This window comes from Xenopus laevis, chromosome 1L, assembly GCF_017654675.1.
Source record: "Xenopus laevis strain J_2021 chromosome 1L, Xenopus_laevis_v10.1, whole genome shotgun sequence".
In the NCBI taxonomy this organism is placed as follows: Eukaryota; Metazoa; Chordata; class Amphibia; order Anura; family Pipidae; genus Xenopus; species Xenopus laevis.
In genome coordinates, this window is record NC_054371.1 from 107,381,386 (window position 1) to 107,394,897 (window position 13,512).

Here is a 13,512-nt window from a genome sequence, read left to right on the forward strand (position 1 = left end):
TGACCTAGTAAAAACCTACCCTACAGGAAAATATTTAAGTTAATATATCAGTTATTGACTATGTTTCAAGTAACTGTCTTAATGGTTCCAATCTCTCCTCAGTCCCTGGTTCAGTCACGGAAGGCTGGGATTACTTCTGCTCTTGCATCAAGCACCTTAAACAATGAAGAGCTAGTAAGTACACACATTATATGCCACACTATGAAACTAAGTAAAGCTAACTATAAAGAACAGTAACAACATTAATCTGTCAAACTTTCAGAAAAACCATGTTTACAAAAAGACCCTGCAAGCTTTAATATACCCAATATCCAGTACTACTCCTCACAACTTTGAAGTTTGGACTGCCACAACTCCTACCTATTGTTATGAATGTGAAGGGCTTTTGTGGGGAATTGCTCGTCAGGGCATGCGTTGCACAGAGTGTGGTGTCAAGTGCCATGAGAAGTGCCAGGACCTGCTAAATGCAGATTGTCTTCAAAGTAAGAACTATGATGTAAATTGCACCTAGACAGCTGTATATGCTATTGTTTTACTGATTTGCATGCTTCTTCAAGTGACTAGTGTCTATCCATTTCCTGATATATCTAACTTACTGTATATAAAATGAAGACATGTGACTAGATGTGTAGCAAACTTTGCACCTTTTATTACACAACCATCAGCTTTTATAAAATCACATGTGACAGTATCACATATGTGACAAAAAATATGTATGTCAAACATGAAACTAAAGCTGGACATACATATATATGTTTATCTATAACTCTACAAACATGTACTGTATATATTTTGGAATGACATCAAAATCATCAGTATTCCCCAAGTGCCACCATATTCATCCAGTGTTATAATTAAACATACACAGCCAATAGAAGCCACAATTAAAATGTAAATATTTTTTAATTGTTATATAATTTGCTGTATAAGTTTAAATAGAGCTCTATTGTTTCTAACAGCAGTAGAAAATGATTATTTCATAATTAAATATGATATGCCCTATATATCAAGGGGTGTTTCCCAGCCAATAAATGACAAAGCTGTCTTCTCAAACAGCTATTACATTGACTGGGCAGACCACAGGCTAAAGCCTTCAGTATTTTAAAACAAAGAGGGGCAGATTTACTAAGCTCGAGTGAATAGTTCAAATACAAAAATATTCGAATTTCGAAGTATTTTTTTGGTACTTCGACCATCGAATTGGTCAAATTCGTTCATATTTGATCGAATTGAATGATTCGAATGATTCGAAGTAAAAGGCCTTCGACTATTCAACCATTCAATAATCAAAGTACTGTCTCTTTAAAAAAAACTTTGACTTCATACTTCGCCAAATTAAAGCTACCGAAGTGCAATGTTAGCCTATGGGGTCCCTCCAGAGCACTTTTCTAAGTTTTTTTTGATTGAATAAAAATCATTCGATCGATCGCTTAAAATCGTTTGAATCGTTCGGTTCAAAATTTTTATTTGATCGTTCAATCAAACCTTTTGTGCTACTTCGAGGGTCGAATTCGAGGGTTTTTTAACCCTCGAAATTCGACCTTGATAAATCTGCCCCAGAATATCCAAGAGTGCGAATGAGGCGCAGACAAAATACAATACCAAATTTGAGAGAACTTGGATAATCTATTTAAAATTATTGTTCTTGATTACATTTCTAGTACAGGCAAGTGTGTTTTCATTAAAGCTAAATAATATGAAATTAATCACTAAAAGAATCATGATTTATGACCACCTCAGGAGCAGCAGAGAAGAGCTCAAAACATGGTGCAGAAGACCGGACTCAGAATATTATTATGGTCTTAAAGGATCGTATGAAGATCCGGGAGAGGAACAAGCCAGAAATATTTGAGCTGATCTTGGAAGTGTTTGGGATATTAAAGGCCACACACGCTCAACAGATAAAGTCTGTGAAACAGAGTGTGCTGGATGGTACCTCCAAATGGTCAGCAAAGATCAGCATAACTGGTAAGTGTTAAGAGCTGTTATTACAATGGTCGATACAGAGAGGAGGAAAGATTTATGTATAGTGGACAAAAAAGCAGAAGAGGCCTACAGTACATATTGAGTATAAAAAACAAAAGAGGCAAAAGGAAATGATGGAAGTTTATAATATGTATATTATTTTGTGTTTCACATTGTGCTGTTTTTTTCAGTTGTATGTGCACAGGGTCTACAGGCCAAAGATAAGACAGGCTCCAGTGACCCATATGTTACTGTCCAAGTTGGGAAAACCAAGAAAAGAACCAAAACAATCTACGGAAACCTTAATCCTGTCTGGGAAGAGAATTTTCACTTGTGAGTGTTATGGGGATTGGTGAAATTTGGGAAAGGATATTATTGTATTGGTTCCCACTGAAATTTATGCTAATGGATTCATGATTTTATTTTACAGTGTGTCATATGCAGAGAATGTGAAAAGTTCTATTAAGGGGGTGATATGATTATATTATTATCTTTTTCAGTGAATGTCACAACTCTTCAGACCGTATTAAAGTTCGTGTGTGGGATGAAGATGATGATATTAAATCTCGTGTAAAGCAAAGATTCAAAAGGGAATCAGATGACTTCCTTGGGCAAACAATAATTGAGGTCCGGACACTTAGCGGAGAGATGGATGTGTGGTATAACTTAGGTAGGTTAAAAAAATCTTTGTTGCTCAGACTGTAAGGGGCCGATCTGGCTTAAGCAGTCATTAAGGAAATCCTGCATGAGTTATTGAATTAACACAAGGTTTTACAAATGCTTTTTTGTCTGTCTTCATATCTTTCTTTCTAGATAAGCGAACAGATAAATCTGCTGTTTCTGGAGCCATTCGCCTTCATATAAGTGTGGAAATAAAGGGAGAGGAAAAGGTGGCTCCATATCATGTACAATACACATGTCTACATGAGGTGAGTGGTTTAGAACAGCATTAGATCACATCCGATTTCCGATGCTATGCATTTTTGCACATATACTGGCTATTAAAGAAGGAATTCAGCAAAAGATCTTATGTTATGTATACTCAGGAGTAGAATTTCATAAAATGAACAAAATGTTGATCAGTTCATATTATATTTTTTTCAGAATCTGTTCCATTACTTGACGGATGTGCAGAATAATGGTGTTGTGAAGATTCCAGATGCAAAAGGAGATGACGCCTGGAAAGTTTATTTTGAAGAGACAGCCCAGGAAATAGTGGATGAATTTGCAATGAGATATGGAGTGGAGTCCATATACCAGGCCATGACGTGAGGAACATTGGAAACTGTGAAATATTACTTTAAGGGAGCCAAAAGTATAGGCATTAACAGGCAAAAATACACCTGTGTTCAACATCACTAAAATAAATATGTCTTATTTTGAAAAACCAATTATCATTTAAAAAATTGAAGTTTCTTTCTTTTTTTTGTTATTAACAGATAAATCTGTAATGCCTAGTGCGTGAAATTACAACAACCATTATTAATTTCAAGGGGTGGTTCACCTTTAAGTTAACTTTTAGTATGTTATAGAATGACCAGATCTCAACACATTTTCAATTGGTCTTCATTATTTATTATATTATTTATTTGCCTTTTTCTTCTGACTCTTTCCATCTTTCAAATGGAGGTCACTGACCCCATCAAAAAACAAATGCTCTGTAAGGCTACAGTTTTGTTGATGTTACTACTTTTTATTACTCATCTTTCTATTCAGGCCCTCTGCTATTCTTATTCCAGTCTCATTGCATGATTGCTGGGGTAATTTGGACCCTAGCAACAAGATTGCTGCAATTGCAGACTGGAGCAGCTGCTGAATAAAAAGCGAAATAACTCAAAAACCCCAAGTAATAAATAAACAACTGCAAATCATCTCAGAACATCACTCTCTACAAACTAAAAGTTAACTCAAAGGTGAACAACCCCTTTAACTAATGTTGAACACAGGTGTATCTTTTAAACTTGAAGTTTCAAATAAGTTGGGCTAAATATCTTTTGGGCACAGTACATAAAGTTTTAATCACACCATAAAAACTCTTGAATAAAGACATATGGGATCTATCTGGAAATATTTGTTCAAAGCCATGTGTAAATCTGAATAATAGTGCAAACAATATATTTCTCTATTACTGTGATCCCCAACCAGTAGCTCGTGAGCAACATGTTGCTCTCCAACCCCTTGGATGTTGCTCCCAGTGGGCCTATAAGCAGGTGCTTATTTTTACATTCCAGGCTTGGAAGCAAGTTTTGATTGCATAAAAACTAAGTATAGTGCCAAGTAGAGCCTTCTGTAGACTGTCAGTCCACATAGGGACTGCCAAATAACCAATCACTGCCCTTATTTGGCACCCCAAGGGACTTTTTCATGCTTGTGTTGCTCCCCGACTCTTTTTACAGTTGAATGTGGCTCACGGGTAAAAAAGGTTGGGGACCCCTGCTCTATTATTTTAATGGTTTTTTTTTCATTTCTAATGGGTTTTCCTCTGTTTTTATATAGGCATTTTGCCTGCCTTTCATCTAAATACATGTGTCCTGGAGTACCAGCTGTAATGAGTACCCTCCTTGCCAACATAAATGCTTACTATGCGCACACAACGGCATCAACTAATGTGTCTGCCTCAGACCGATTCTCTGCCTCAAACTTTGGGGTAAGATAAGTTCAACACTTCATTGCAGTGATCATCTTTACACTTGTATTGATTCATAATGTTATAATGATGCTAAGCGGGCATGGATACTGATTAAACATTTAATTTGTATTTTATTTAACAGAAGGAGAGATTTGTTAAGCTGCTCGACCAGCTGCACAATTCCTTACGCATTGATCTGTCCATGTACCGGGTAAGAAACGAATAAGAGGGAAAGGGATAAAAACAGGATTTCACAATGCATAAATGTATTTGTCCTACTGTAAGGCTGCAGTAAATATACATGTAACATTGTTTATGCCTTCTGGTTGTTGCACTGTATCAAATTCTGGGAGGTAGATCCAAACTCTGGTGCTTAATCTATTCTAGAATTTCTGTATTTCTCCAATTGCCAGGGGAAGGCTTGTGGTTCTTTCGATTCAGAGTTCTATGTTGATGTCTTTGTTTGTGTTTTGTAGAACAACTTTCCTGCTAGCAGCCCTGAGAGACTCCAAGATCTCAAGTCTACTGTAGATTTACTAACAAGCATTACGTTCTTCCGGATGAAGGTGAGAGTTCACTGAGAGACTGAAAGTGTTTCAGAAAGCATCAACAGACACAGTAAATGTGTTAGAATGTTCTACAGGTATCTAACAACATTTTCTCAAAGCAGCTTAGGGTAACAATGAGCTATAGCTTTCACACTAGGAACAGCTCAGTTATAAACGTATCCCCCCGAGATCTAGAAAATGCCGTAAGCTGGTCTGCTACCATGCCATGCATATATTTATATTGTCTTTTTCATGCTTCCTTTCCATGCTTTTCTTAAGTTTTCATGCTGCCTTATTTAATATCACTCATTAAACATTATCTATTTCATTCACAGGTGCAAGAGCTACAGAGCCCGCCACGGGCCAGCCAGGTGGTTAAGGATTGTGTGAAGGCATGTCTGAACTCAACCTATGAATATATCTTTAACAACTGCCATGAACTTTACAGTCGGGAATATCAAAGTGACCCTGTAAGTGGTACATTTTCTACTGTTTACTAGTTATACTTTCCCTTTTCTTAAGAAAATGTAGGCTTGAACTTTATGCATATGTGTTATCAAACACCAGCAAGAGTGTTTAAAGGGGGCCTGTAACCTTAAGGTGATACTGACACTAAAAATTTTATTTTCAAAATATTAATCTACAGGAAAAGCAACCTACCTATGTTTTCGCTTATAGTTCTGCTTTTGTAAGTAATTGTTACTTGAAGTTCCCAAATCTGACTGTTTTGTCAACCTGACTGCCCCTTCTCAACTTGTCAGTTTGATTTTCTAACGCTAACAGACTACTGCTGCACAAATGTGGCAGCCCCCTCATTGGGAAAAAAGGTAAGAAAGGTAATGTAAAAGCATCAGACAGATACTTTTATGGCAAAATTATAAATAGCATTCAAAGATAATGTTATGATAGATATTTAAAAAGTTTATTTTCTGGTGTCAGTATCTCTTTTAAAAATAATTCCAACTCCTGTTTTATGTGGTTAGTCAAGCAAAATAAACTTCACTTACACTATAAAAATCATTTAAATCTTGTTTTTTTAGTCTTGGAATTCACAATCACAGAAAGCAAGCAAGATGCCAAGCTACCAAACTGCAAGGCTTTGCCAAATTTTAGATTTTGATGAAATACCTTAAAAAAATTGCAAATCTTGAATTTTACAGTATTGTATCTCCTACATATCATTAGGTTCCAAGATACAACATCAGGGGTCTTGTAAACAGTTTGATGCAATCCAATATGCATTTAGTAATACCAAAGTATATGCCATATAGCGTAGAAGTGCATAGCCACAAATAGATCAGTACGCTTAAGTAATTAACTTAAATAGTTCACCCTGTTTAGATTAGCGGACAGTGAGTAGTAAACAATGGGCCAGATTCAATTCAGTGAGAAAAATGTTTATCACGCGAAAAGTCATGGACGAAATTTATTTCGAGGTTCAGATAGACTGTAGATTCTACAACCTGTCGCACTTAAAAATTTACTAACAATAAATTGTGTTCTTGGTTGTGGAAGGAAGTATGTTCTGAGAGTACATATGATGCAAATACCACCATTGAAAATATACATATCTTGATCTTACTTTCCCTGACAGGCTAAAAAGGGGGAGGTACCTCCAGAAGAACAGGGGCCAAGTACCAAGAACCTAGACTTTTGGTCCAAACTAATCACATTGATTGTGTCGATCATAGAGGAAGATAAAAACTCATATACACCTTGTCTAAACCAGTAAGTATTTTTGTTGATTAGTTGGTAGACAAATGATAAGAAATACAGAAGGAATAGTCGCTTTAACAGTGGGAAAACCCCAGATTTTTAGGGGCATATTTATTATGCATGTTTAAAAAACAGCAGGATAATACACCACACATCGACAGGCTTCGCTGTGTAAAAAAGCTGCAACATTTGTACTTGTTTTTTGTTAAAGTGACTTCCTCTGGAAGCAATGTAAAATAATGGCGGCAAATCTAGCGCTTGCATGGCGTAAAATTTACACATGCTTTGATAAGTTCGCCATTTATTTTACACAGCTTTTAACACCGTTTTTTTGACGAATTTCATTTTACACATCATAATAAATATGCCCCATAATGTAATACATTTTTAAACTTTGATTTATTTTCATACACTCACTTTTATCATTTTACATCACTCTATCCATAGATTTCCTCAGGAGCTTAATGTTGGTAAGATTAGTGCTGAGGTCATGTGGAGTCTCTTTGCTCAAGACATGAAATATGCCATGGAAGGTGAGTAACCTCTGAGAACTGGAATAGCCATCTTTTTTTTATTATTATTTTAACCTTGTTTCTTGTCAATGCAATTTTTAAAGCAACAAGCATATAGATAATGGGTTACACTCACCTGTCTTCTTTTGCATAGAACATGACAAGCACCGCCTGTGTAAGAGTGCTGACTACATGAACTTGCATTTCAAGGTCAAATGGTTGTACAATGAATATGTAACTGAGCTACCATCTTTTAAGAGCAAGGTTCCAGAATATCCTGCGTAAGTGACTTCTTTATTGTCAATCGAACTTTTGATTCATTGTCTACTAATTGAAGATAGGTTAATCATAATTTAAAGAAAATGTTGGTGCTGGTTCTCATCTTGAGCAGATAATAACATTTTGTTTTCAGGAGAGCTCCATCATGCTCTTTCTTTTTTTGTATCTTACAGCTGGTTTGAGCCTTTTGTAATTCAGTGGTTGGATGAAAATGAGGAGGTCTCCCGGGATTTCCTGCATGGAGCTCTTGAGAGAGATAAGAAGGATGGGGTAAGATGTCAAGCTTTAATCACCAGTATATTATTTTATTTTATTATTTATAAAAAGTAAATCTGCATGCAGTTGGTCTGATCAGTAATCAGACGGACACTACAGGCTTTTCCCAGTTTAAATGCAATATGTAATATTTTTGGCATATCTTTGCCATACTTAGAATTGCCAGCTTATCTTTAAGTAGAGATGCTGAATTCCTGATTAACTGCTCCATGGCTTTTTGATAAAAAATTATTACAGAATAGAAAAATCTAAAATCTTGCAAATAAAAAGTTTAGAGCTTGGTACCTTACTTATTCATAGGGTATTTAGATGTACTGTATTTCCAGGTTTTACTTTTGCCATCTGGGATATGTACATGTGAAGCACTGAGGGACAAACTGCATGGGCAGTTATTACTCTCATGCATGTGCATTATTTATTCTAGGCAGAATTAAAAAAGTAAACAAAAAATATCTGAGCAGTACAATTAAGTGGTGCAAACTTATTTTATGTGTATTTGATATCATTATAAAGCCAAAAACGTGTGTGAATTGGACCAATTGCAGTGTAGGTTATTTTTGTTTTTTGACTAGACTTTCTAGTAAAAGTTCCCCACATTAAGGCTTTTATGCACCAGCCTTAAAAAGGCATTTCTTAAATATAAAGTGGTTCCTTTAATCTCTTACAGTTCCAGCAGACCTCTGAACATGCCCTGTTCTCCTGCTCTGTGGTAGATGTATTCTCACAGCTTAACCAGAGTTTTGAGATTATTAAGAAATTGGAGTGTCCAGACCCACAAATTGTGGGACATTACATGCGCAGATTTGCCAAGGTACTGTGTCCTTCATAAATCTAATGCATTCCAAGCATTACGGTACTATTTTGGTTCATGTATCCAACATTTACCTGTTTTGTCCATGTAAAAATTACTAATTTTCTGATTCCATCATTAAATTGATACTTTTCTTCCTTATGTTCAAATTTTTGTTTAATTAGCATAAATGTTATCATATTGATTCTTCGATTGTACTTAGTAAGGAAACTAGAGATACGGCCTCATTGTTCCAAAACTTTGTATAGACCATAATACATTTTCAGAATAAGAGAGACAGTTTTGTCAACTTGTTGATGCATTTAAAGTCTAGGGAAGTAACATTTATGGTCTTGTGCAGAGATATTACAAAAAGACTTGCAGATTCTCAGGACCATGCCAAAGACTTCTCAGAAAGTTTTATTAACAATTATACAGATTTTTTTCTTCATTCTGTTATCATTTTTCTCTGCAGACGATCAGTAATATTCTGCTGCAGTATGCTGAAATTATTTCCAAGGACTTTGCATCTCATTGCTCCAAAGAGAAGAAAGAGGAAAAAGTGGTAATATCATAATATGTATTCTTGAAGTATTCAAGTCATTTTATGCTTAGCTCTGCAACAAGCCACACGACTGGATCAACACTTGCACGAAAATGCTTGAAGAGCTTGCAATTATTTGTCGATAGATTAGGCACCTCAGAAAGCCATAAAGTCCCTGGTTGTGCAGAGCTGGCTGCATACATTGTAACTAATGTGCCCTATTACCTGCTTCAGGCAGCTTGGTAAGTTAAAAGGGTGGTTCACCTTTACGTTAACTTTTAGTATGTTATAGAAAAGCCAGTTCTAAGCAACTTTTCAATTGGTCTTTTTTTTAATAGTTTTTGATTGATTTTCCTTCTTCTGACGCATTCCAGATTTCAAAATACAAAGGAAAACTATTGCTCTGTAAGACTACACATTTATTGTTATTTCTGCTTTTTATTACTCATCTTTTTATCCAAGTCATCTACTATTTATATACCAGTCTTTTATTTAATGAATGAATCAAATGAATGCATGGTTGCTAGTGTAATTTGGATGCTAGCAACCCGATTGCTGAAATGGCAAACTAGAACTGCTAAATTAAAAGCTAAATAACTCAAAAACCACAAATAATAAAAAATAAAAACCAGATGCAAATTGTTTCAGAATATCACTCTCTACATCATACTAAAAGTTATAAACGGTGAACAACCCCTTTAAAACGTATGCAGTGCAATATTATTTTGATATAATTAGGCCTAAATGTAAATCCACACTTTTTTTAAAAGTTTCATTTAGCTACAAACACTAGTTTCACTAATTCTGTAAAAGCTCTAGAACTTTCACAATCATACCTGTCTCCTTTCTGTCACGTTCCTTCTCTATCTCCAGCCCTGTATTCTAATGAATAACATCCAACAACTTCGAGTGCAACTGGAAAAAATGTTTGAAGCAATGGGTGGAAAGGAGGTGAGTTTCCTCAGTATTGCTTCACTTTCCTACTTTCTACTGTATTTGAAACAGTGACTGAAAAACTGATTTGATTGGATTTCTATAGGAAGGCCTATGGCCTACATATAATTTCTATGCTGGCCTAAGACCACTCTGAGCCTCCTATCATTTACATTAAAAGCAAACCTCATGTTGCTGCTTGTGAAAAAGAAACTTGAATTTTTTTTTTATTATACACCAAAGCTGATAAAAATCCGAATACGAAAATACTCCATGTAAAACCTGTTGAGGCCATGTAGAAGTCAGTGGCCAATGTCCCTGAAGTTGTTTATTGACATTGTTTATCTGCGCTGGATAATCTGATAGTCGGGTTTTCATCTTCTAATCCGATAAAGTCAAGTTTTCTCAGTGACACTTGTATGATTTGAACTGATGCACACATTTGTTGCAACATTTTCTTCACTCAGACTTTTTCGAGAAGAATTATTGAGAAATGAGTGAATGGGAGTTGGTTCGACCTCGTTTTAATAAAAAAATGAGATAAACTTGAGTTTTATTAAATAACCCCCTTAGTGTATTGACTCTCTTCTGGCTGAACTTCACTGGCAGAGAAAAATTACATGTGCCATAGGTCTAATGAAAGCTGTGGATAATAAATAAAAGGGCCCTTATGAATTTAAGACATTGTATGAATTTTAGACATTCTTTTAATAACATTTTATTTATTTTTTTATTTATTTGCTAATGCCTGTCCAGCTGGATGCAGAAACCAGTGACATTCTCAAAGGGCTGCAAGTAAAACTCAACAATGTCCTAGATGAGCTAAGCAGAGTGTTTACCACCAGGTAAGTGAGACATAGCTATCTTAAATGTAAGTAAAGCTATCTAACAACATTTAATTTTACTAGAGTTGGAAGGAAAGTGCAAAAATATGCTTCTAGTGAAAACAAGGAATAATGTATTACAGAACTGCACAAAACAACTTAGTTAGTGTTTAAGGATGTACAGGTATGGGATCTGTTATCCCATTATCTAGAAAGTTCCGAACTACGGAAAGGCCGTCTCCCATAGACTCCATTTGGTTTCCTTTTTCTCTGTAATAATAAAACAGTACTTTGTACTTGATCCAAACTAAGATATAATTAATCTTTATTGGAAAAAAACAGCCTATTGGGTTTATTTAATGCTTACATGATTTTCTAGTAGACAAGGTATGAAGATCCAAATTATGGAAGGATTCATTATTCGAAAAACCCTAGGTTCAGATTACTATTGGACTGTTTGTGCAGTCACATTGTGTATATGCATGCATATTCTGTATATATTCTCTGTTCTATTTGACTTATGACATTACCCAATTTTTTTAATAGTTTTCTGCAACAAATCGAGGAGTGTGTGAAGCAGATGGGTGACATTCTGAGCCAGGTGAAAGGGACTGGAAATGTACCAGCCAGTAACTGCAGCAGTGTGGCTCAGGATGCAGATAACGTATTGCAGCCTATCCTGGATCCTCTGGATAGCAAGTGAGACAACATGTATATATATATATATTATATATATATATATATATATATATATATATATATATATATATATATATATATATATATATATATATATATATATATATATATCACAGGAGATTTATAAAGGGGTGTTTGATAGTTTGATAGACAGGGGGCAATTTATCTGTAATAAGAAGAGGTGTAATGCATAACATTTCGAGCATTGGAGTTTTTTGGAAGAAATTATTCACATATACATGTAACTACCAAAAATGCATACATGAGAATGTTATTCACCAATGCATTAACAAATATTTATAAATAAAAATAATAAAGAATAAATTAAGAAAACATTTTTTTTACTAAATACATTTTTAGATCTATTTGTTTTTACATTATAGTCTGACGCTGTTTGCCAAGATCTGTGAAAAGACAGTCTTGAAGCGCGTACTAAAGGAACTCTGGAAGCTTGTGGTGAATACAATGGAGAAAATTATTGTCCTTCCACCACTGACAGACCAAACAGTGAGTATAATCTGCAAATTTTTGGGCATTGATGCAACACTTTATTTAAGAGGTGTAACTGAACCCCAGAAACAGCAGATCCACATCCATTCAAAAAAATGTTTAAAAAAATGCACACTTACATACAAATACTGTATATATTTGATATTTTTCTTTCTCTTTCTGAATTGAGAATATTAAAAGGGTGGTTCACCTTTCAGTTAACTTTTAGTATGTTATAGAATGGCCAATTCTAAACAACTTTTCAATTGGTCTTCATTATTTGTCTTTTTCTTCTGATTCTTCTGATTCTTTCCAGCTTTCAAATGGGGGTCACTTACCCCATCTAAAAACAAATGCTCTGTAAAGCTACACATGTATTGTTATTGCTACTTTTTATTACTTGTCTTTCTATTCAGGTCCCCTCCTATTCATATTCCTGTCTCTTATTCAAATCAGTGTATGGTTGTTAGGGTAATTTGGAGCCTAGCAACCAGATTGCTGAAATTGTAAACTGGAGAGCTGCTGAATAAAAAATGGAAACCAAATAAAAGGCAAATAATAAAAAATGGAAACCAATTGCAAATTGTCTCAGAATATCACTCTCTACAGCATACTAAAAATTAATTTAATCTGAACTAAAAGGATATTCTGGTTTTCTAAAACAAGCATTTATCATTGTCAACAAGGAGGCCTGGTTTACAAACCACTGTATGTTTATTTGTGTATGTATATATTTTATATATATTTATATCGTTACTTGTATACGCAACACTGTACAAACGGGCAAACATATGCAATTTACCTCAACAGGAACCAACATGGAGTACCTTCTATTTTCCTGTTTCCCCTGTGTAGCTCAAGAAGTAACAAACAACAAAGATTATCATGAATATAATAATAGGCAAAAGTATGTGCAGCACAAGCATTGTTCACTTAACTCATGTTGAAGAAGGGGATATGCTGCCTCAGCCTACAGTCTGGATTTTGTAGCTCATTTTGGTAGACAATCCCCCTTATGCAATGAAAGGTACTATGTTGCCATGTACCAACCCATAGGAACAAATACGATGGTTGCTTTTAAACAGACAACCAGTATATGCTGATTGGTTGCTATGGGTTACTGCACCTGGGCAAATTAAGTGCCTTTTATTGCATAACTCCCAATTCTTGTTAGCATGTCTCTTGAGATAATACTAACAAGAAGTGTGTTACATACCAATTGCATGTGTACTACATTTTACTTAAAACAATGCAGACTCCCTTGGCTGTTAGTAAGTTTAGGCAAAAATGACAGAATCAAAATATTAA

General features: G+C 35.0%; 1 protein-coding gene across 9 annotated transcripts in view; it reads left to right on the top strand.

Moving 5' to 3' along the window:
- Positions 1 to 13,512, top strand: part of LOC108712370 (protein unc-13 homolog A) — a 68,281-nt gene that overhangs the window by 41,546 nt on the left and 13,223 nt on the right. For all 9 annotated transcript variants that reach the window (XM_041561602.1, XM_041561612.1, XM_041561606.1 and 6 more), the window contains 21 exons: positions 103 to 174; positions 263 to 482; positions 1,741 to 1,968; positions 2,157 to 2,298; positions 2,466 to 2,635; positions 2,779 to 2,894; positions 3,070 to 3,233; positions 4,462 to 4,612; positions 4,737 to 4,805; positions 5,071 to 5,160; positions 5,478 to 5,612; positions 6,737 to 6,870; positions 7,306 to 7,391; positions 7,525 to 7,651; positions 7,823 to 7,919; positions 8,593 to 8,736; positions 9,191 to 9,280; positions 10,133 to 10,210; positions 10,949 to 11,037; positions 11,563 to 11,715; positions 12,099 to 12,222. In XM_041561602.1, coding sequence (XP_041417536.1) covers positions 103 to 174; positions 263 to 482; positions 1,741 to 1,968; positions 2,157 to 2,298; positions 2,466 to 2,635; positions 2,779 to 2,894; positions 3,070 to 3,233; positions 4,462 to 4,612; positions 4,737 to 4,805; positions 5,071 to 5,160; positions 5,478 to 5,612; positions 6,737 to 6,870; positions 7,306 to 7,391; positions 7,525 to 7,651; positions 7,823 to 7,919; positions 8,593 to 8,736; positions 9,191 to 9,280; positions 10,133 to 10,210; positions 10,949 to 11,037; positions 11,563 to 11,715; positions 12,099 to 12,222 — 2,679 coding nt within the window. The remainder of the gene's footprint in view (positions 1 to 102; positions 175 to 262; positions 483 to 1,740; positions 1,969 to 2,156; positions 2,299 to 2,465; positions 2,636 to 2,778; positions 2,895 to 3,069; positions 3,234 to 4,461; positions 4,613 to 4,736; positions 4,806 to 5,070; positions 5,161 to 5,477; positions 5,613 to 6,736; positions 6,871 to 7,305; positions 7,392 to 7,524; positions 7,652 to 7,822; positions 7,920 to 8,592; positions 8,737 to 9,190; positions 9,281 to 10,132; positions 10,211 to 10,948; positions 11,038 to 11,562; positions 11,716 to 12,098; positions 12,223 to 13,512) is intronic.